This window comes from Betta splendens, chromosome 3 (genome assembly GCF_900634795.4).
Source record: "Betta splendens chromosome 3, fBetSpl5.4, whole genome shotgun sequence".
NCBI lineage: Eukaryota > Metazoa > Chordata > Actinopteri > Anabantiformes > Osphronemidae > Betta > Betta splendens.
Genome location: NC_040883.2, coordinates 16,663,456 through 16,688,157, shown reverse-complemented (window position 1 = coordinate 16,688,157; position 24,702 = coordinate 16,663,456). Strand labels below are relative to the sequence as shown.

Here is a 24,702-nt window from a genome sequence, read left to right as displayed (position 1 = left end):
GATCAATATCAGAGTCTTTCATTCAACTCATAACTTGAGCAGATAATAATTATCAGATGCCCTTGTACACCTTGCACTTTTGCATAAAGATGAATTGTTATATCCCTAAGTAAGTTAGTATTGATGTTTATTTATTTTTATTCATAACAGTAGAATTTTATTGGCAGGTATGAGCATCACTAAAAGCGCTGAGCAGCTGTCTGGAATTGTCCTCAAATTTCTTCTCGTTCTTGTTTGCCGTATTCCTTTTGAACATTGGTACACTCACCATTTTACGTAGCAGAGACATTTATAACCCCTCAGACTGTCCCAAAGACCATGAAAGCACTCAAGACCTTCTGAATAAAAGCAAGTCTTAATGCCAGATCATGTAAAAAGCAAGTGGTTTTTGGTGTGGAGTTTACACAACAAAAACATTGCAGAGACCAGGCAAAAGTCATGGTAACAATGGAGATCCAACACAAAGTAAAGCAGAACAGGCAAACCACAAATCACAGGTGGACCTTGTTAAGGCCAGAGACCACAGCAGACTTTGTTACGGCCGCAATGTTCGCCTCTGCTTTTATTCGGGTTATTTAGCTTCTGTATTTCGGACACAAACAGACACTCTTTATAGGTGTATGACCACCAAACACTCAGTCGCTGCGTCTTCAAAGTTTTAAGTTTTTTAGAGAACACAGACTAGGACATAGTGAACTAACAGATGTTTTAATTACATATATAAGTTTTTCATTTATAATTTATTAATACATTTTAATTAATGATGAATTGGTTTACAGCTGCACAGCAGGTTTTGTGCCAGCTGAGGTAAGAAATATCTCTAAGTGTTGAGTGTCATAGATTTGAGCAAGATATTGTGAGACTCACAGCTATCATTACAGAACATTTGAATATGTGAGTTAGTTTTACCCTTTGATAGTATACAACAGTTGTCAGATTATTTAATTATTTTATTGTTGTTGCTTCGGTGCCTCCTGAAACAGTCATTGCACAATCTTTGCAGGTGTTGTCTAAACTATGTGTAGCATTTGTGTTCACAAAAATGTGCCATGTCCATCAGAACAAACTTTTTATTTGACTATCTTTCTGTTTTATTCTATTCTTCAATTTTATCTTTGCATTAAATTTGCCTCCACAACATTTAAGTTTTTTTTTCTTCACACTCCTTTTTTGGGAGTGCAGAGTGGTGAAAGAGGAGGCTGGTAAATAATTGATCCTTGTAATTAAACACTCCAGCCAGGGATGCTGGGGCTGATTGACGGCCAGATATTAGGCCCTTGTCTCGTAAGGTTGCAAGTTTAGTCTGAGGTTATCAGTGGCCAGAAGAGTCTTTCTCCCTCCCTGCCTCATTACTTTCATGAGTAGACCATTTCATAGTGGAGAGGTGGGTGGGGGTGTGGTGTGAAGACAGTCTGGGACTTCATTAGCCAAATGGGGCGCCTCAATTCACCGAATTGTTGAGCCCTACTGAACAGGCAGTCCCTTTGTGGGTGCTTCGCCAAGCTTTCCTGATGAGTTGTTTTAGCCTTTCATGTCACGCGTTGTTCAGGTTCACTACAAGAACCGCTTCAAGAATCAAACAAGCTGTCTTATACCTACCTGAACAGATTGTGTCCAATCCTAGCGCAGTCTAAGCAACCTCCCACCCTCCAAGTGATAGTTTCTCACCTTTTCATTGGCTTGTACAAAACCTCTTCTCCTCTGAATGCATGTCATCTCCCAAACGCTGCGCTTTAATAATATTTGATTGAGTTTGTCTGACAGAGTGGAAACGCTTTTACATCTGACGACTACAACAGGAGCAATGCTACATCAGCATCAGTTACTCAGAGAGGTATTTGCATATAGCTTTAATAACAATTATTGAAATTGTATACCTCTATATTCACATGTATCCAATATTTCTAAATGTAGTAAACAAACTGGTACCCATCTTTGATGCTGAATTGATAGTATTACAGCAGGTTTTATTGCAATATTTACATTAGATCCTGCTATGGGAGTGTGGGTATGCTAATGAGATGCATGCCCTGTGGACATCTGGATTGAGATGACTCATTCCTGCAACACATCTTCAATTGGTGCTTGTGTGAGGTCCAACCGTGTTGTTTCAGTGGTCTGTTTTTAAACACTATCTTCTGGATGATAATAATAGTACAACATGCATTTATCCTTTTGTCTACTTGCTGTTTATCTATATTGTAGTTAACATAGGTATCATTTGGATTTAGATTTACTTATTGCTTCTTTGATCCTGGACATTGTTAAATGTGTTTTTGCATGAATGCATGCATAGCTTTGTTTTAACTTGTTATTCAGGCGCGGTTCAGAGGGGACCTGGGTTATATTTCAGATCTAAAGTTGTATTTAAAAATGAACATAATTCCAAACAAGTGCGATATATTCTCCCTCTGCATGTGTTCATACATCTAAATGATAGTGTATTGAACCACGGTTGCACCTTCTATGGTAGAAGTCAGTTGCAGTGACCTTTTCTGTGTAACTAACATTATCTACATTTGCAGCAGTATGCAGCTGAAGTGCTGTTGCTCTCAGCTGCAGTGCTCCCACTCCTTCCCTACTCTGTTTCCTGACTAATTTGGCACAGAAGAGCATGTCTGCTTGACACTACATGACACAACTGACCTAAACCAGTAACAGACGTTTCCATCCTTTTTTCCTGCCGTTCTTACATGTCTACTTCCACAGTTTAACTGCTTTCCACGATAGGGTTTGTTGATTTTATATGAACTGTGTTACAGTCTACTATGCTAAATAATTTTCTTACATATACAGACCTGTACCTACATGGTTATTCTTAAACGCAATAGCATCATCGTCCCACATCTTAAATGCTTTTGTGAGAACCACTGCATCAGTTCTTACATTAAGTTCCACAAGGCTTGTCTTATCCTCTTGCAAGTGCACGACTCTTCAACTTTTTTATTTCAGAGGGCAGATGTGCTTTGGCTCACAACACCTTCAACTCCTGCTGATGAGTACCTGAATGAAATATATGCACACTGGCAGCAACGCTAGATGCTGTAAATTTCAGCCTCACTGTGTCAGCAGCATCCTGTTGAGATATAGCCTTCACACACAAGCTTACATACTATCCAGGCAGCCTAAGGCACCCGAGACCATCCACTAGCCATCCCCCAGAAGACTAAAAAGACTGATTAAAGATTAAAGCCCCAGAACAGACTGATGTCCATTTGTCATGATCTTTGGTCATTTCCATTTTACAAATAAAAAGGATAACGCTAGCCAGTCCCTTTTAAGAACATCATTTTCTAGTTCCAAAACAACAAACCTACTATCATCAGCCTAGTCTAGATAGAATAATGTGGCCTTTACTGCGCCTTCAACTCTTTTAAACAGGTAGTGTGAGGACACAACATTCCAGAAATGATAGCCGTACCGGTCATGAAAAGGCCCAGGGCGACTTGATGAAAAACCTCCATGCACCACTATGCCACGAAACCGCCCTCCAAGCCCACGCTTTCCCTTAAGCCACCTCCTCTGCCCTCACCCCATTCCCTAGTTCTTTTCATTTCACACTGTATTGTCAACTCACGCTTTAAACTATCGGATGCCTCTTAGTAAACGCCTCTGGAAGTCTCGTCCTGATTACCATGGCTTCCACCACGAAGTCTTCATTTAGCTCCACTCCTCTTTGCACTCCCTAATGGACTCGGCCCTGTTCTTCTTTTGTCTTCCTTTAGTACCGTGAAATTCACCTTCAGGAAAAACAGCCATCATTCTTGATTCTTCTTTACGTTTGGTGAATATAGTTAAATGATTCTGCCCCCTCCTTTCTGCTGCACTTCTGTTGTCTCTCTGGCTTTATATAGTTTGCGTTGTTTCCTTGGTGCACCATATTGACAGTGGTGTCGCACTTTAGAGAGCGCTTTCTGAGCAGACACAAATGAAGCATGTAATCATTTTTGGAATAGATTTACCGCATCATATTTAAACTTACATGTGTTTCTTGTAAATAAATAAATAAATAGTCTTTTGAGTAGTGGTAGTCTTTTGTTACATTTTATGGCATTTTAACAACAGCGCATTTGTGAACATGTCTGAATAAGACTATTTCAGGTCAGACAGTCTGCTTGTAAAGCAAGACGCTTACATTTTCTGGCAAGGTGATTATCTGGAGTCATAGCTAGACACAGTGTCATGCATGGAACAGTTTGAATGCAGGGTGTGGCCCCTGGCAGTATTTTTATTTTTTAACTGTGAGATGATCTTTTCTTGTTGTTTTCCTGTTTATTTCTCTTTTCTAATATTTGGTGTTGTCAAATCATAGCCACATGTTGCCCATTTTTATTTGACATCAAAGTCTTTTGAACGTCATCAGACTCGCCACTCACCGTTAATAATAACAACATACAGTCATTTGTAGGATCACTACCTGCGAAGTTCATTGTTACTAGAATGTTGTTGGTATTGCTCATGCAAATTGAATGTTGCCTGTGTCACTTACTATAATTTGCTTGTTAAGGTCTGCATTGAGTTTTATATGAAAATGAATGTTTTCAGGAGAGAAAATGTAGCTCAGTAAATTTCCAACCTGCAAGACAAAAACAGACAGTTTTGCTGGGGGGTGGGGGTGGAGAGTGATGACTCATGCACACAGTAAAGGTCCCTCCCTTTCCATTTCCTTCAGTGTCCAATCAGTTTTTTCCCCAGCTGTCACTCATGTCCTCTGAATTAGATCTCCCCAATGCTTTACTGTCCTCTGCAAATCACTTTATGTGCAAAAGTGTAGAACATGCATGGAAATAAGCATTTACATAATCGATACACAGATTTGTAGTTGATGATGTGATGTGCTTGCAGTGCAGGTGGTAAACTCCTGAATTCACAATGTTTTGTTCTTGCAAATAAAACCCTATGGTCAAAATTTCTTATCCCCAGTATAGATTTTAAAGTTGCAGAGTACACACACTACTGCCTACTACTCCCAAGCAAAGTTTGGACAAAAACTAACTAAAACACAGTAGGTAGTATTGACAGATTACATTTTAGGATTAAATCACTTTTATATATTGAAGTCGTCAAGTTTCATGGCTTTCATAACTCTGAGAAGCTAGAATAATTAATCATAATTAAAATGTAGTCGCTTTAAGATTACAATTTATAAATGCAGAAAGGCATGAAATGGTAGAGTGAATAACCGTTGCCTTGCATTGCCCACGTACAGTAAATACTGAGTAATTTAATATTTTCAGGGGAGATAAAAGTGCCTGCTATCCCTGTTTCTCTAGGGATTTCCACAGCACCATCATGGTGTAAAAGCCAGTCTCAGGGCATTTTGACGTGGGTGGATGCTTGACATGGGCTTTATGAGCTTTATGTAGAGGAGGACAGGGACTGGGGTGTTCCTCTTTGCAGTCAGAGTTTTATTGAAAAATAAAACAAATGTAACCGTCAAACAAAGGCAGAGCTGCCATGAATTATGTGAAACTTGCGCTGAAGAAAAAGAAGTACATTAAAAAAAAAAGAGGAAGACAGTGTGAGGGGGTTGATGTTAGGGTATTTGACTGGATGTGAATATACTGTGGGGAGATTACTCTACAACATTACAATAAGCTTTATAATGTATTAGCAGCTGTGCATGAGGCTTTATTACAACTCTTTAAGAGTTTATCTATACAGTTTTGCACCTGATGGATTACATTAAAATAAGTTGAGTTTATGATATAGTCGACAACTTTGAATTTATACCTCTCAGTACTCATTCCTCTCACCTTTGATACAGAATTACTCAACAAATGATTTAAAGAAGGGTGCTAAATGGCACTGCTGCATCTGTAGGAGGAAATGTGGGGAGTTGCTTGCCTAATGTGGCTCAGTAAATCTTCAGTTCCTCCTCCATGCTACAGGGTGACAGTGACACTCAGGCCACCTAATCCATGACCAGCTACTAAGTAAAAGTAGTTTTAAATGTAATCTTTCCAGTAAGACAAATAATCACCTAGCTGTATATTACATTATGAGTCATTAGGCCTGCTGGCTTGACATCCTGCTTCAGTGAATCTGACCCTTAATAGTGATAAAGTGATACAGTTTACAGGACTCTCGACTCTTGACTGTGCTGCTGTACCACTACGATTCAGTATTAGGTGGTGTTTTGGCAGAGGTCATAGCTGTGGTATTGGTCTGGAGGATTTTTATATTCCATCCCTCTTAGGTCTGTGAATGAGGACTTGAAACACCTCAGTCTTAAGTTTGGCTGGTTGCGTCTCAGGCATTTCTGCGGCTTACGCCAGCACAACGAGGGTGAGTGTTATTTCTGTTGTGGTGCCCAGTCCCACAGGACCTTGCCTGTTGCAGCAATGGAAAATGATACATTTACACCTACGGGCAAAAATGTTTTGTCACCAGTTTATAAGGACAATGCTGAGTATCCTCTGACTTCTCCCACATGCCTGGCTGTCCCAGGATCAGCACCTTGGAGAGCGACCAGTCAACGCGTTTCTCAAAATGTTGAAAATTGTTTACCTGAACTAAAGTCAGAGAATCTCCTGATAGTCTCTGACTTTTACCATAGTTACTCCTAAAGTTGTTTTCAGGCAGTAATATCTAAGTTCACTATCGTTTGTCTTTGTGGCACCTTCAGCTCACAATTAACTCATGCAATTAATGTACTCATGCAAAAAAGGTGCGTTTTGTGTCGTTCTGTAGTGTCAGTTTTTAATACCCCAAATCTTACGACCATGTCCCAGACGAACAAACATTTTACTGATTAACGTCCGACTGTAATGGCATCATGACTTGATGATTTATTTTTTTCTACTGTACTTAAAGACATACTTTCAGACATTGAAAAAGGTTTATACCTAAGTAGCCTCGACAGGATTAATCACTTCTCACTCATTCATTCAGAACTTGACCTACATGATGTGGGTAGCTTTGAAAATGCAGTTGTTACCCATGTAGACGTGTCTCATCTCATCTGGCTCAAATACCTCTTCAAGTGTCTCTTATAAACGTGTGCCAGCAGAGTGCAAACAGCACAGCACTGCACAGATGAGGAATGAATGTATTTGTTGTAACTTTGCAGCATTCCTCGACAAAAGAGAGATTAGCTTTTGGAAGGCATTTGGAATGAACCTTCTGGCAGAAAGTCAACATCCCTGTGCTCCTGTGTCACTCACTCATTCACTCAGTGTCTCATACTTAGACACACAGATGGTATGTTTAGTGCATTTTAAATTTAGGCCAAAGGTTGCGCGCAGCTCAGACAGCATGGTCCACGCACGCCGCACAAAGAGAAGGGTAAACACCCATCACATCCCGAGACAGGGGCAGAGAATGCATTTGCATTTGGGCTGTAATCTTAATGCAGTTACACCACAGTGGGAATTTTAAGTTTGAGATTTACATCCACCTCACAAATGCCGCGGTCAGGTACACCGACATTTCACTACTCTCTGTAGTCAATAAAACAACCATCATTCACATAATCACAACCTGCAACCTTTGTCCCTAATACCATGCCCCTGATGCGCAAACCTGCCCACTTGGTGCTCACTTGCGTCTCACTGTGAACTTTGTGTGACAGAGAGAGAAATGCAAACCGCTTACCTCCACTCTTGCCATGGCAACGGACGCGCCAAGAAAAGCGATCCTATACCTGTGTATCTGTCTCCCTAATGGTCTGTGTGTTAGTGTAACAAGATCTGTAAAAACTCCCCTCAATGACATTTTAGAACCCCCACTGTAACTGACCTGGGCTGGGGAGTCACAAGTAGGATTTAGGTGAGTACTCAGGCTTCTCTCAGGTTCCCGTTCCCCTTTTCCTAATGAATGCAACCATAAGATGACTTGAGACGAGGCCCCTTTTTCCATATGGCCAGGATATTGTTTACTGCTGCAATACGCTTGCAAAATCCTATGAACACACAATGCACCATTTCTCACGTTGTATATTTTGTAAAGTCACATAAAAAATGCTCTTATCCATGTTTTGACATTTCAAATGACACGATGTGTTTACCTGTGTCCTTCTGAGCAAAACAGCTCTCCTTAATAATGCTGTGGGGTGATTGCTGAAGTGTTCTGCGTTGTGGTGCCTTGCAGCCTCACTGCTGGACTGCACCACATGCACCACTCCCAACTCTCCTATTCCCTCTGCTGGGAAAGGCAGATATTACACAACCTAGACAGTGTATGTAATGCGAACAGCTGTAATTAGTTTTATGTTATGTACCACCACTGCCTTCAGAGACTGAGATGACCTGTGTTTTGTTCTGGCTTAGTTCCAGTCTGCTGCTTTCCCTGGTCTAGGTGAGAGCTGACACCCCTCAGTATGAAATATCAATGTGAATGACTCACTCCCAAGTTTGGTGTCAATGATTATCGCAAATGCCAAACCCATTATCACCAACTCTTTTCAAGAAGTGGTTTTTGTCCATCTGGTGGCAGAAGCAGCAAGCAAGTAGTAAAGGAGGGCTGCATTCAGGGCTTTTGAACAAGCTTCTTTTCCCTTAGGGCGAATAACTAGATTTTCAACTTACCTTGCAAATAACCTTGTAAACATCAAATTCTCCATTTTGGGTTGCACACACTAAATTTTTTTCGTCTTAGTGTGTTTTATGCGTGCATGTATGGGTACGAGTGAGTTAGGCTGAAACGTGCATTAACCCCATGAAGACATAAACAAAACGATCTATTATATTTGCAATCAGCGTGCTCTTAAAATACCGACCACTGGTTTGCAGACTGTTCTGTCATTCACAGAAGTGAAGGAAATAGGCTTAAGCTCTGTTGTTGTGGCCACATCTTCCCCAAGGTGCGACAAAAGATTGTTGTGACAAGTCCTGCACTCTCCAGCGGAGGACCAGTTTGTCTCCTGGTTGCTTTCTGTCGACCGTTTCGATAGGAGCCAGCTTACTTAGCTGTTTGTGTTTTGTGTTTTCCTTTTTTTGTATTGAATAGCACAACAGGCAAGTTCATTATGCGTGTGAGTCATCCCACTAGCCCACACCCCCTCCCCATCTGTTGCTGTGCGCTGGAAAGGAGAAGGGAACCGCCATTGATCACTTCTTCCCTCACACATGCACGCACACACCCCACCTTCCACGTCACTATCGATCGACATGTTTAATGTTTTTGTGGTGAATAGCTGGCATTTCCTTTTATGTCATTTTACATCTGTTCTCTACCATTTGCTGACATTATAATAAATCACAGAAGGGAAATTAAAAAAATAAAAAGTTAGACATAATCCAGCCAATTATTCAGACAATCTCAGGCTTTTCGCTCAGTGCAGGGCTCCGATTCTTTTACTGTTTTGCAGCAGTGGCAGTCTAGACACTGAAATATTCCTGGACCAGGACGTTTCTGGCTTTGCAACTGTTTCTCCGTGGATTCAGACAAATAACCAGGAACCTGACTGACAGTAACATGATGCAGAATGGTTGGCGAGCATTGGCTGTTTCCTTGTCATGACGCTTAGCACGTGTTTGACAGTTAAATGCACTGAACCACTGACAGGCACGACTATATCTAAATGCCTTGTTTAGGAGTCAGTAGAGGACACAGAGCCTCTCAGGAGAAGTATCTATGATGCATCTGAACTTGTGCCGATGTCCTTTGCTTTATATTGTAAGTAGAAACACACGGCAGAAAACACATAATGTGCACATCGAAGAGCGTAACCGCGTATGACCCAAAATCCAACTTTGAGTCTGGAGAGAGGCTGCAGTATTAAAATGCCCAAAGAGCATAACATAAGCGCTTTAAAATTGAATCCTAATTTCAAAAAACGAATTAAAACATGATACTCGTGGTATATGATATTCATGGTAGAACATATCAGATGGAGCTGACACATTTACCCTCTTATGGAAAATAGTGGCATCAACACATTTCAAAGAAGTTGTGATGTTTATTGTTGTGTAGCTGCCTTTTTTTGCCCAGGGAGTGAGGAGACCTGGCCTGGGACCTGAGTGGAATTCTTGCCAGTCCTGGACTTTTTCCAAATGATTTGGTTTTATGATACTGCAATTGCTTTCTACTGGAAGGCAGGCCAGTCTAGCACCCGGACTCTTGTTCTGCAAAGCCATGTGGGTTTGAGCCATAAGGATTCAGTATGTGGTAGAACAAGGCTGAAATATGCAAGGCCTTCCCTGAAAGAGAGTGTTGATGGAAGCAAGTTCCTCTATGTACTTTTCATCATTGATGGAGCCTTTCTAGTTGTGTAACCTCTGCATGCCGTAGGCACCGATGCTCCTCCATACCAGAGATGGTATGGTATTTAACCTGAACAGTTTTTAATTTGGCCTCAAACCATTTTAAATGAGCTTTAGCCCAGAGAACACACCAGCGTTTTTGGGCCTGGTTTCTTCTGTGCATAATACAGTTTGCACGGATGGTTTGGATTAGATTGCCTGGCAAACTGTGTTCACATTGATTTCTGGAAGCGTTCCTGTTTTTAATGCAGTGCCATCTGAGGGCCAGAAGATCACATTCGTTCAGTTTTGACCTTCGTCATTGTGTACAGAGATTCCTCCTCGTCCTTTAAATCTTTTGATGATATAATAAGCTATAGGTGGTGGAATCTTTGGAATAATCACAATTTTTAGACAAAGTTTGTCCCAGATTGGTGAACCTCTATACATTTGAGAGACTCTGTCTCAATGAAATGCTCCTTTTATGTTATTCATGTTACTGACCTGTTGCCAATTACCTTAATTACTTGTCAAATGCTGTTGTTTTTTTCTTGATTGGTGGTGATTACTTTTTCAGCCGTTAGTTGACCCTGTTTGAGATGTGTTTAATATGGCCTAATATCTTTCATGAAATTGATCAAATGTCAGCTTTTCAAAATTGGATATGTGGTTTACGGTTTTATTGAGAGTGAATGGGTTAATGAGATTTGCAAATCATTCTGCTCTTTATTTACTTTATCCACATCATCTCAACAATTTCAGGTCTGGAATTGTACTCAGATCTCTAGTTATAGTCCTGTCATACTACTTTGTTGGCTATTTTACAGCTTTTCACCTTTGACAAAATGTGTTCTAGGTGAGAGACATTGAAGCTAATGCCTCAGTCAGTCAGTGGAGGGGATTGGAAAGAACTCACCACTGCACTGCGGTTTTTCAAATCAAAGAGTATCCCTATTAAGTGGTGACTTTAGGCCAAATGTGTTTCTTGTAGTAAATGGGTTGACATCATAGTAGTAGCATTTACGTCATTAGTAACCTTTATAAGGACAGCCAGTAACATTAATGAATCGTGGAGATGGGATGATTTTCACGTGAGCATTCATGCTGTCGAGCTGGTCCCATGATGATCTAAGTACTTTATATTTATGTACTTTATGTTTATCATGTTGCGTTCAGACAAATGCAAACATATAGGACCAAATGATGAGGAAAAATATTAAATTGATGTTTTCTTTAATAATGCTGTTTCATATGTAACTGACACACACAGTTGTCATTCATATTTATTATTATTATTATTATTATTATTATTATTATTAAAGTGTTCCTCTGCCTTACTTCTTTTCCTTACTTAGACAGTAGCGAGACAAAGATTGAGACAAAGAAAGGCCTTCAGAACTGAAAGTAGGTACAGAGAGAGGGACTGTTGTGTCTCTCTATACATGAGAGATGAAAAAATCTAACTTCAAAAAAGTGTTGGTAATTATTATGATCATGATGGCAAGGATGGAGCTGATGAATCATGCATATGGAGTCCCGTTGTGAGAACAACGTGTTGTTTTCTTGCTTTTTCATATGTAGGTGGTCCTGGACATGACATTTGGAGGTGGTGGTCATTCCAAAGCAATACTGAACACGGTTCCTGGAGTCACAATCGTGGCATTAGACCGGGACCCGACAGCGGTTTCTCTGGCCCAGCAATTAGCTGAGAAACACCAGTAAGTAGATTTATTAAAAGGTTTCAGCCGCACCAACACACAACTGGACAAATGTTTACAGTTTATGTATATGTGGAGGTTTAACTATCACTTTTTATTGGTATTGACAGCTTGACCAGTTTGAGCTGTGGTCATTATTTCTTAAAACATATGTAGGTGTGATGTAGTATTTCAGTATTTCTCACATCTTGCCTGAGCCCGAACAAATCCTGCTCGCCAAGAAACAGCCCCTGAGTTTCACCATCCAATCAGATCCTTCCCTCTCCTTAACTTAAAGCTTTTCTCCCCCCACGCAAAGCTGGTGGGCTCGGCATGTCATTTGTCAGAGTAAGGGCCCACGCCTGCAGTGTGAGGGAGATGCTGCCTCCCACGGAGGATCTATAAGACACACGGGCGGGGGGGCGGGGGGAGTGGCGGGGGATAGAGAGAAGCCCAGAGAAGTTAGAAACAGGAAAATAAAAATGTGAGAGAACAGGGAGACACGAGGACACAATGCCAGGGTGAGAGGGAGTGTGTGTGTGTGTGTGTGTTTGTGCGTGTGTGTGTGTGCGCGCATGAGCCAGGCGTGGGTGGATGAAAATGAGATGTTCCTAAGACCATGGCGTGGGAAGGAATCCTTTTACGTAGATTCTGGGGAAACCTCTCTCAAGGGAATCTGCCAGAGAAATGTGCCTGTAAGCAGGGAATGACAATTAAGAGAGAGAGAGAGAATGAGAACACTGTATTCTGTCAGCAGCAATTTACCCCTGCTGTAAACTCTTCCACGCCTACTTGTGATGCAAGTTGAGAGAAGCTGGAGAAATCTAGTAATTAACCAATATTATTGGGAGCCTGAGTAAAAGACCCTGCCAGCCTACGCAGTGCAACCACACAACAGGGTTAGAGGATTTTCTCTCCTTGTTCTACTCCCATGTCTTGAGGAAAGTATAACCTCAATGCAAACTGCTGAGTGTGAACCTGAACCCGTTTCTCTCCAGGATAAAGAATACGTTCACCTCCTAATGGCTTCGTGAAAGAATTACCTTATGAAAGTAACCTCGTGTTCTCTTTTAGTGGGATTTCTCTCCTGCATGTTGAGCTTCACTGTTCTTCACTTTTCACCACTCTTGTTGTTGCTATGACTTCCTTGAGACTGAGGTTCCACATGGTTGTGCTCACAGTAAATGTTATAAATCTGAGGAGGCGCTGAGCCTCATCGAGAAGCCAAGTCAAGCACACCACCATTTTCATCCACTGTGCTTTTGCCTTATTTTGTTTATTTATGTATCGGATTAAAGTGATTTAGTTTCGGTTACCTACATAGTATCTGCTGACAGGAAAGCTGCAGATAGATTGGTTAGGAACAGTTATCTTAGATTTTCATGAAGATAGGCAGGTAAATAGGTGGCTAGCAGAAAATACAGTATATTGGTAATACAAGTGGGTAAAACGGGCCTGGAACATGAAAGAACACGACTGAACACGCCACCAGATCCTGGAACCGCGTCTTATGGACAAATTACACCAAAGTGGAGTCGTTTCGCCCTCGTTGCCCAATCCCAGTTTGACGAAAACCAGATGCAGGAGGTGTGATGATTTGATTTGATTTAATCGAGCCCATCTGTCCGAGAGCTTTCTCCAGCTGGGTCATGCAACAGGACGTTGACTCGAAGCACCAGCAAATCTGTATCAGAATGGCTGAATGTTTATCGAGTCTTAGGTGACTGTGGTGTTTTACACTGGGCTAAAATTAGTCTTGATACTTCACTATTGAAGATGTTGGTTGAGCCTTTCAGCAGACCCTTGTACAGTACAATTACTTATGTGATTGAGCTCGAATTGTTCCACAAAAAGAAAGTAGTTTGGGCAAAATGTGTCTTACTCTATACAAGCAGTCAAGCCACCCACAGATCATGCTTCTTAAATACAGCAAATGCTCATGTTGTTAGTTTCCCACTCCAGTGAATTGTTCTGTTTAAAGAAAAAGAAACTATCACGACTCCAGAAAATCTGATCCTAATGGATTAATAACCTCAATCAGTCAATCACACTTCATGGGTAGCATTGAATAAAGTCTTAGTTTCCATATCTGGATTCTATTTTTTAACTCATTCAAGCTGTTTAATTACTAAATAAAGATGAAATAAGAAACAGCAGGAAATCATTTAACAGCTACTGGAGCCAGCAGTAACCCCCCCATAATGAACTAACAGCTAGTGTATTTTTCTGTAGATTTAATAGCAAATAAATAAAGCACTAAGGTTTTTTTAACCTTCCTCAGGTCGACTCCAGTAGCACAAACGGAAATTTTCAAAAAGCTGCGTTTAACAGACTGACTGGCCTGTGTTCGGTCTGTTTTGGTAGCCTCTTCCCCCCCCCCCCCCCCCCCCCCCCCCCCCCCCGAACACTTGACTGTAGATATTTTCATCACTGCTCCCCTGCTGAAAGCAATCAATCAGCATCTTGTCTTAGGCTTCAGTGACGCAGGTAAAGGAACTAAGCAGGTCAACACAAGGGAATATTTCAGGCTTGATTTGTGAAGAGGCAGCATCATGTTGAACGAGCATGCGCTCGAAGTGAGGCTGCTGTGAAGGTTCCTGATGTCCTTACTGAGTGTTCTTTTATTCCAGATGGTCGAGAACACGTGGATTTAAGAAAAAAAAAATACAAAATCATTTCAGAGGAAATTGTAACATGTAGCCAAATGTTCTATTTTGTGGAAAGTAAATTAATTAAACTTACTGTATGTTATGAATAATTCCTCTTGGTTTATAGCAGCTTATCATTTTCAAGGCGCTGAACGCTGCCTCTGGTGAGTGTTTTGTCGATAGATTTCTAGCCATGTCTGTACACTGCAGATACTAGAGCCTTTTGTCACAGGTAAAGATTCAGACCCAGGTAGCATCAAAGCTAAAGAGCTTTATTTCGAATAAGGCAAATAAATGTATATCGCAGAACTTTATCATCTTTCCTGGTCTTGTAGAACAAATGTGAAAGTCTCCTGAACACGATTTACTGCGTCACCTGGTCAGACAGAAGTCTGAGAGATGATTTAGATGTATTAGACACAAATTTCGCAAGTGACAGTGTGACCTGACACTAAGGCATGTCTATATAGTGAAAATGTCAAATTGAGCCAAAAAAAATCACACTTATTCTGACACTTTGTGAGTCTACTTCAGAGATGAAGTTGTACCTGAAAGGAAAAAACTGTAGAGCTGGAAATAATAGAAATAACTGAAGTTGGGATGGACTCATGAGTTCGGAGGCTGAGCTGAGCAGAAAAACATAGTATTCTTCTTCACAGTGTATGTTTGCTTATTTTATAAATTACATGTGGGGCCACGTGAACGTGGGCATAGTTTAGTGTTTGCATTTGTGTGAATGACACATGGTAAAATCGGCTCCACATTCTATAGCACAGAAAGGAACTAGAGGAAACCATCATTCAGGATTCATCTGTATAAGGATGCTGGTTAGTTTGTCTGGCATGGCATTTTATGCACAGTATGGCGTAAAGTACTTTGTTACAGCAGGGATAGATGAACCGTGGTACTTATTGTTCACAACTGCAAAGCTTTAAACCGTTTGTGTGTGAGTGACGGATGCCTGGATGACAAAAAACTGTGTCAACGCAATGGAGTGGGGGTCCTGCCACTATAAATATTCCAGCTCTCCTAAGTCATTATGAGTCCATGCTTGGACCTGAGCACATACACCACTGAAACTTGTCCTGTTTAATAATATAAGACCTTACATAAGGCATTTATATCTCCAGGTCTGTGTCTAAGCCACATAAAGAAGTTAATAATTTAGATTTGTTATGTAAGTGTTTTGCATATTTTTAAATCCTTCAGTGGCTTACAGATGCATCTCGTTGAAACCCTCTCGGTGTGTGGTGGAAGGTGTATTTGTCACCTGAACGCGGGCGGGTACACACAGTTCATAATTTCAATTTCCAATGATGATGTCGTATTTTCCAGCATAGTGGCTGTTCCGCGAGTGACCCCACATCCTCACTTCTCCCATAGCTGCCGGGTCCTGAACGCTGCTCTCAACCCTCCTTTGCCAGTTAGCACATCGCCTGACGCTCCCAGCGCCATAGGAGTGCGTCTTGTCTGCAGAGAACGTACCCTTAATAGAGCAGCTTACATTCCTCCTGCTTCCATAAAAGCAGGAATTCAGCAATTGTTTTACGGCCCCTAACTTCTGTAACATAGTCGGCACTGGCCACCACGCACTGGGGCTCGCAATTAATTTTACAATCCATTTTAAACCCAAAATAGGTTGCTCCTACTACAACCCAATGCAGTTAAGCTGCAGTAAATGGCATTGATAAAAGGCTGACTGAGACTATGCAGGCTTTTAATGGCACGTTCCATTCTAAAGCTTATATGAACAATATAAAAAGCTGAGTTTCAGTCTGTCCTTATCGTAGTGATTGATCACACTGATTAATGTCTAACTGTTTGAGTGTGTGCACTTTATTACATTTTTCAAAACCAGTGAGATATTATACTGTAGAGCTTGCGAAAACCTGCAAGATTTAATAATTAACGATAAATAAGTAAAGACATTACTATTGAGGCGGAAGCAAAAGGGAAAAAAAGTGTGCAGTGATAGCAGAGAATAACAAAGACTTGACTATGGATTTTTTAGCAAGTTAATCACTGTGCAGGACAGTGAAAAAGAGCAGCAAAACAAAGGGAGGCCCTGGCAGCGTGGGTGAAACGCTCCCCTGCCATTTGGTCTTAATAGGCTTTGAAAAAGAGGACCTGCCAGTTTGTGTTCTCTCCTTTTCTTGAATCCTCCCCTCTCTGGCTAAAGACGTACATCCAGGTGCAGCGGAGCCGCGACACAATTAAAGGTCGTTTGTGGCTTCTGCGCTGTGGATGTACAGTAAAGGCAGCGAGCCTTCTCCTCCAGATGGAGCTTCATGTGTTGACGGCAGTGACTCAATCAATGCGCACAGGTTGCTAGTTGCTTAAAAGAAGGGTGAGACATCAGTTTTAATGACGTGTTTGAAAGTGCACTGTACTGTAAGAGCAGAAACTGCTTCAGTTTTGCATAACGACTGCGGCCAATCTTAACAGGATGCAGGATTAATCAAATTCAGACTTAATATGTACTATAGAAGTCATCGATACCCCCCAAAATGTTTAAAAATGTTTACTTTGCATTTTTAAAGCACTGAAACCGTGAACATACTCATCATTGAAGGGAGTGATTGAGTTTTGAGCTGTGACAACTAATGCAGGACTTCCCAAGACACGCGGCTCCAGACATGATGTTTTACTTTCCCTGTCCTGTCAGCACTCTCTCACACACCCCTCACCAGCACTAATGATCACTAGAGCAGGAGTTTCTCCTTTGGTACATCCCATAATGAGATCTTAAAACATTCAACTTCAGCTTTTAAAAGTGATTAAAAATGCATGTTAACCTCATATTGATTAAACACTGTACTGAGTGCTGGATAGGATGGAGGTTGCCTTTCAGTTTATCATGTGTAAAAATGTAGCTTGTCATTCAGAAACCACGGGTTATTTCGCTGGCTTTTGTTTGAGGAGTAATAACTGCAGCAGAGAATCATTTTTTTTCATATAGGGGAACCAGGATGACGGAGAAGGCAACAGAAGACCTTTGGCTCCTAATGTATGGATGCTTACTCCTGTTGCTTTTCTCTGTCATCATCTTTGTTCACACAATGTTAAAAGGTCACATGAAAAATGTATGAATGTGGCTGGAGGATCTCAGTACTCACGAGCGAGTGAGTACACGGGGTCCTGCTCTGGTTAGCAAAGAGAAGCTTCCCATTCCTGCTCCTTTTGTTTTGTAAAAGCTGCTCTCAAGCAGCAATTGTTGGTTTCTTTTAAATTGTGTAATATCACCGGGATATCCAATATAAAATCCTGGGAGCTTCCAGGTTTTGACCTTAAAAGTTGAAACGTTTTAATGAATTTACCAAATCTAATACAAAACTTGGCTGACAAACATGTTCTGTAACAACAAAGGACATTTATTTCTTAATAAATAAAAGACACGTTTCATCTAGGAGCCATATTCATTGGTATATTCTTCAATTGTTTCTCCAGTGCTCGCGTAAAACCCGTGCTTGGCCGGTTCAGTGAGCTGGAGGCCCTGCTGTCTGACTTGAACATTAAGCCGGGCGGCATTGACGGGGTCCTGCTGGATGCTGGCTGTTCCTCCATGCAGATGGACCAAGCAGAGAGAGGATTCTCTCTGAGCAAGGATGGGCCCTTGGACATGAGAATGGATGGAGAACGGTAAGCGAAAACCAGGGTCGGGTCTGAAACGCTGATGAACCTGCATCTGATTAATGGTACTACATTAACATTTACATTTCATTCTAAATTTGTTGAAGAAAGCAAATGGATTTGTGTTACCTGATACATTTAAGCGAACCAGTAAAATTAAAAAAACATCAGCGTTGGTTTTAATTTTTAATGTACGTGTCACTGTCCTGTGGTCTTTTGTAGCCTTCTGATTATTTGTCAGAAAAAGGAGGAAGAAGAGGAGCGACGTTATAACTTATGGTAGACACCAGGTGCATGGTTGGTTGTACAAAATGTATGAGTTTGACACTGAAGACCACAGGTGGTGTCCCAGCGCCTACAAGCCACAGTCTGGTTTCTTGTGACTGTGAACGTGATCTTTTTCTGGACATAACCGCGACCACAATCGTGGTAACCAGCCCTCTAAGCACAACGAACTCCTGGGCTACAAATCCAAAACAATAGCACTTACTCCACTCCACATGATGAGTTGTTTAAAAAATTTAACCGATAAAATTAGAACTTGAATTTTAACAAAGCATAACCTAAACATGAATCAATTTATTCACGTCTCTAAATTAAGTCTTACTTTGAAAACAGTGTTTTTGTTTGCTCCTGAGACCTTTCAGACAGACAAAGGTTACAGTTCACTAAATCTATCCAACGTAGCATAGAGGATTAGGACCATGGGAAAATATTCTGACTTTAAATCTCAGAATTCAACATAGTTGTAACATCTAAGTCTCCAACCTAATTCTCTAGTGTAATCATATTGCAGATCGATTGATCCATGTTTTGGTTGATACAGCAGATTTTTTTGTCATGAATAGCGTCACCATTTTTTAGTCTATTTTTTAAAATTCTTTTCTAAACAAAAGTCACGCATCGCAAACATACAGGACGTGCAGTATGTATATACTGTACGTTATAAATATGCAGTCGATCTCTCCGTCAATGTTTTCCGATCGTGAGTCACTTCTCAATGTCAGCGTAGCGCGCAGATGCTGTAGCGGCTTGGACGACCTGTTCCGAGCCGCTGTAGAATCTGCATGTCTCTTTTCTTTCGCTCACAATCATCCTATTCATAACTGTCAGCCATAAAGGTTTTCAGCTGCATCTCGCGGTTGTAAGGATTCGCCGGTGTCAGCAAGGACGTGACGTCAAGCGGCTTAATTGGGCTTCTCTTTGTGCGTAGGTACCCCGACATGCCTTGCGCTGCTGACGTTGTGAATACCTTAGATCAACAGGCTCTTGCATCTATCCTTGCTGCATATGGGGAAGAAAGACACGCCAGGAAAATAGCTTCAGCCATTGTGGAGGCACGCCGTGTCAGCCTCATCACCCGGACACAGCAGCTGGCCAGCGTGGTGGCAGGTAGCTACACACTCTGCTGATTAATTCCCCGCAGCATTCTGAAGGCTGAGAGGGAAAATAAAAGACGAGTGGAGATATTAAGGCTGTCTCCCTTTGGAACGCGTCAGTCTCTGAAAATTGCACGGTCTGTGATCTCTGTCGTCATCCTCTCTCCTGCCTACCTCTGTTTTGGGTGCCTTTTCTTCCACTTGTTCCTCTGAGAGATAAAGATGAGATAGACAGAGGTGGAGACGGCTCGTACAGAATGTGCCTAATGCTTCACAAATAAATCTCACATACAGTAACTCACCTCCTCTTCTCCTCTGATGTCCCTTTCTTTTATTTACTTCTTTTTTTTCCCCACATTTCTCTGAGCGCGCGCACACACACACACACACACACACACACACACACACACACACACACACACACACACACACACACACACACACACACACACACACACACACAGCAACAGTGCAAACACCCACATACGATCAGACACACGACAATTGTGCACAAAGCCGGGATGACTTTGTTTGTCTTCACTGATTGTTTTGCTTTTCTATTTTTTCAGTCGCAAGGCTTAAGATTTGAGCTGCTGAATGAGTGAGATGTCTTTTCAATAGTTATTGCACCGAGCAGCGTGTGCGTCAGTGTCACCCTGGGAGAACAGGTGTGAGTAAGAGCAGCTGTTTGATCTCCTTTGAAGAGCACAGCGAGTCACCACTGATGTTATTCGGAAAAATCCGAGAGGTCTTGATTTGAGAAAGTTCCAGGTGGGGCTCTGGGACCAATAGTGACAGTGATGCTGACAGGAAAAATTTCCAGTCACACAGATGACGAGCACTCGTGTGTCTGGGGATGAGTTGAGGGCAGCACTTATGGGACGTGGTGGTATTGAGACATCATGTATTGTAAGATGGGTCCTTTGGTCACACTTCTAGTCTTCATTGTTTTACAGTAAAGGTTATGATGTAACACAAAAAACATTAGGAACAACATAATAACAATTCTCATTTAAAGATTAAAAACATTCAAGCATATTTGAACATGTTTTACAGGAATGTAACAATACAAAGAAGTAAGAAGCAAATGGGAGGAGGAAAGTATGACTCCCAAGAACAATAAACCTTCAATTCATCTGTGACAAAGCTGAAAGTGTTTGGTTTATTCAGTCCAAACCGTTCTGTATTTGTAGACTTCCAACAACTTACAGGCGTCTACATCTTCTGTGGCCGGTTGGAATTCCTGGCACACAACAGAACGTACACTGGTAAAGGAGAGGGTGTGAAAGTCATGGTAGTTCCTGGATGGTTTACTAAATGACCCCACAGCTGTAGAGCGAAGAGGGGAAAAAGCCGTGGTCACGATCAGCTCTTTTTAAAGCAACTTTAATAGCTCAAAATGAAAACACAGCAGAGCAGCCTGGCCAAAGTCAGCCCCGTGTGTTACTGAATGGAAGGATTGTTTACAGCACTAAATGCTGACGGAGCAGGAATGAAGTGGGGAAAAGGCATAATCTCTAGCTGCATTACAGCTCCAAATACATTCAATATAACTACCGAATAAATGGCATAATCACCCTGTGTTTAAGTGTGTGTGTGTGTGTGTGTGTGTGTGTGTGTGTGTGTGTGTGTGTGTGTGTGTGTGTGTGTGTGTGTGTGTGTGTGTGTGCTGGAGGAGCCAGAGGGAAGGACATGATGGATTCATTTGCAGACCTCAACAAGCTGTTAATATCCACTCAGCGAACCAACTGTAAGAGGAAAATGTGACAGTCTACTAATTAATTAACTAGCGTTAGCATGTATGCTGCGACTGCCAGGTTGAAATGCATCTGAAATAACTGCACAAATTGGCAACAACAAAGCCTTGTTTTTTGTGACCCTCAGCTCATTTGCATGGATTCCGGGCTGAAACGTGGGAATATTAATTTTTCCGCGCTAAACGTCTAATTGACAGCGTTTCAGCCGAAAGGATTAAGGGCGGTTTTGAACTCTTAAAGGCCGGTGAGCGCGGCTTCGCGCCTCACCGGTGCACGGGATCAGCCCGGTCACTGCCAGGACGCCGCTGCATCGCCGTTTTGGCTCCAACGAGAAAACTTTCAACAGGAGTGAATCAAATGTCTGTGCTGCACCGGTGGGCGTGTCTGTGTTCTCCTGTTCCATTGGTGTGATGCTGAGGTACATAGCGCATCCACAAAGCTGTGGTTGCGTCTATGTACACCGCTTAATTTCTCTGTGTCTGTAGAATCTTTCCAAGATGAATTGGAGAGAGAGAAAGCATGGCTTGGTGAGGCCAGACCAGGGCTGGGCCTTGCTGTGCAGGCATCGTATTGATTGCAGTGTGAGTCACACCTTGGGCTGTTTAGTGCAGGAGGAGAGAGAAATGCCACATCACTCACTCCTCTATTTATTGCAGTATCTTCGTAGGTCTACATAAGCATCTAATTGTTCTTTTGCGTGGTCAAGCCGGACTCCTCACATCTGTGAGAGAACAACTTTTAATTGCATCAAATCGTCTAGCAGCATGACATCTATTGATGTGTTTGCACCTAGATTTCGCCTGCGTGTTATTTTGAGGCCTGTAGGTGCAGCCCTCCTGGCATGTGATGTAATGCCTTTCTCCTTCCTGAAATAACCGGAGGAGTTATGAAAAAGTTTTGCATGGATAATTCTCTGCCTCCGAAACGCAGGTTCAATTTGTCCAGGAGTATTAAAGCGGGAGGCTGTGGGCGGGGAGAGAAGCATAAATCACTTTTAATTTTACAGAAGACAGGGTAAGAGTCAGTGAACCAGCTGGAGAGCAACAACTACAGACCACAGCATTTGGGTATTTCTATTAGGCAGTAATAAGAGCACGGGGAGCCCATCTTCTTGTGCTCAGTAGGATTGAACTTGAACTGAGATCATGAGAGACAGTTGGCTGCATTTACCTCCGAATTTTATTTACACATCAACCATATCAACACAGTCCCCACCCTCCATCTGCTCCTCACTGAGCCTGTGCTAAACCTGCCGCTCAGTCCTGCTGCAGCCCTCTCTCCACCAGTTACGGTGGCTTGTAGATACTTGTAGATTTTTGTGCTGCGTCATGCTACGGTAATTCATAGTTTTTGCGTGGTCAGAATAGATAGAAGTAGTAAGTCAAAGGTACCCAAATCGATGCTTTCATTGAAGAGGCTTCTTTTATTCTTTTGGCCGGTGAAGATCTCCGGCATTTGAACCTTTTGTGTTATTCACACACTAATAAGACCCGTGGGTCGTTGAGCTTATACATGAGTCATTAGGTCGCATGAGCATCTTCAGAGTAGCAACAATCAGCGTATAGATTGATGTTGTGGCAGAGAATTGGCCGGGCAGCCCCGCACACATGGTTGTTTCAGTTTGTCACAGACGGCCACGTTCCTTCCTCCTCCACATTTCCGGCTTCATCTGTACCCAATGTGCACATGCCTGAGGTCAAAGCAGTGCCTCCAGATCTTTAGATGGATGCGTACGTTGTACTCTGAAGGCTCGACTCTCTTGGCCCGTGAACTTGTTCAGTGGTAGTTTTGCCTCAGTGCGTTCATTTCTGCATTTAGAGTCCGTCAAAATGTCTGTCGTATGTTATAGAACAGTGATAGATGGTAAAACAAAGATTAACGTTATGAAGCTGGAAAAGAAATGGATGGAAAGATACTGTCCTTGGTTAAGGTTCACAATCCAGAAGGAACCAGGACTCATCAGTGTAATATACTAATTATTTGTTGGTGATATTACTGTTTTGATCTCCTGAACTTACTTGTTAGCTAGTTCAGTTCATTACGCTTCCACCACCGTGCCTGAGCACACATGTAGATGCAGTATAGACGAGTTGATCATGACTGGATGATGTTGGAAGATTGACCAGTGCTGGGAAGGTTCACTATGTCTCCAGTCCACTTTACATGTAGATACACATTGTTTTATATTGCTATTGCATTTATAAATGACTGTTGGATGTATTTTTAATGTTACATCATTAAGACTGTTTAGTATAGGATAAAAAGGAGAACCAATCACAAAGACCAGAGCAGTTTGACTTACAGTACAGGCACCTAAAGCCTTTGTGTAGTTGCTTCTTGCAGCATCCACTCACAAACTGTGACAATGTGTTTCCTCTAGGATCGTTTCCCACTGCTGTGGTCCACGCACGTAAGGACAGACTGCACCGGCCCGCGCACGTGGCCACCAAGACTTTCCAAGCGCTGCGCGTCCTCGTGAACGACGAGCTGAACGAGCTGCACGCCGGCCTGCGCGCTGCCAGGGACGCACTAAGACCCGGAGGACGCCTCTGCGTCGTCACCTTCCATTCGCTGGAAGACAGACTGGTCAAACGCTTCCTCCAGGGAGACGACCTGTCTAATCTAGATCAGTATCACTTCAGCCCGAGGAAGCAAAGCGCCAGGAGGGAAAAGTTAGTGGACGAAATAAGAATAAGAAATCCTGAAAGTGTTTCTTGGCTTCCACTGAGAAGAAAAGTGATTGTTCCAGATAAGGATGATGTGCAGGAGAATCCCAGAGGGCGCTCAGCTAAACTCAGGGCAGCAGTGAAACGTTAATTATGCAACAGCAAAATTATGTACGGAAAGATTATTTGTTATTCCAATAAGCTTCAAAAAGAAGAATTGTTATTTTGTGTGTGTGTGTGTGTGTGTGTGTGTGTGTGTGTGTGTGTGTGTATGCGCGCGCGCCCTTTTACTTGTAGGTCACTTGATGATACTAAATTTAGCTCCAATCACTGATTGAAAACAGTTGGGAGTTCTGAAAGGACGTATGTGGTGTTTGATTGAAAATACTGTTTACAGAGGCCAAGAATAAATTCGCATGCTTGAAAAAAGCATGTACAGTTTAAATTATAAAATTATGAAGAAGCTACAGCAACAACTTGACTTACTTCACAAGCTTTAAAAGACAATAAATTGATGAAAATCTGATATTGTTTTATAGAAGAATGCTTGTGTTTTTTGTTGCATATGCTGTTTGTTTTTTCAAAATAAAGCACACAATGAATGAATCCTATAGAGTATTATGTTCATTTGTATGGTTCTGAAAAATACAGTTGCAACTTATACATTCATGAATCTAATGTAAATGTAATGTAAAGTAAAAACCTTCAGTTGAGCCCACAGGAATGTAAAACTCCAATGTG

General features: G+C 41.8%; 1 protein-coding gene across 1 annotated transcript in view; it reads left to right on the top strand.

The window, feature by feature from the left end:
- The window catches only part of mettl15 (methyltransferase like 15), a 29,022-nt gene extending 4,455 nt beyond the window's left edge, over window positions 1-24,567 (top strand). The window contains exons 3-6 of the mRNA XM_029144652.2: window positions 11,766-11,902; window positions 17,977-18,168; window positions 19,373-19,551; window positions 23,676-24,567. Of these exons, the coding sequence (XP_029000485.1) occupies window positions 11,766-11,902; window positions 17,977-18,168; window positions 19,373-19,551; window positions 23,676-24,112 (945 nt within the window). The 3' untranslated portion in view covers window positions 24,113-24,567. The remainder of the gene's footprint in view (window positions 1-11,765; window positions 11,903-17,976; window positions 18,169-19,372; window positions 19,552-23,675) is intronic.
- Window positions 24,568-24,702: the final 135 nt, after the last annotated feature.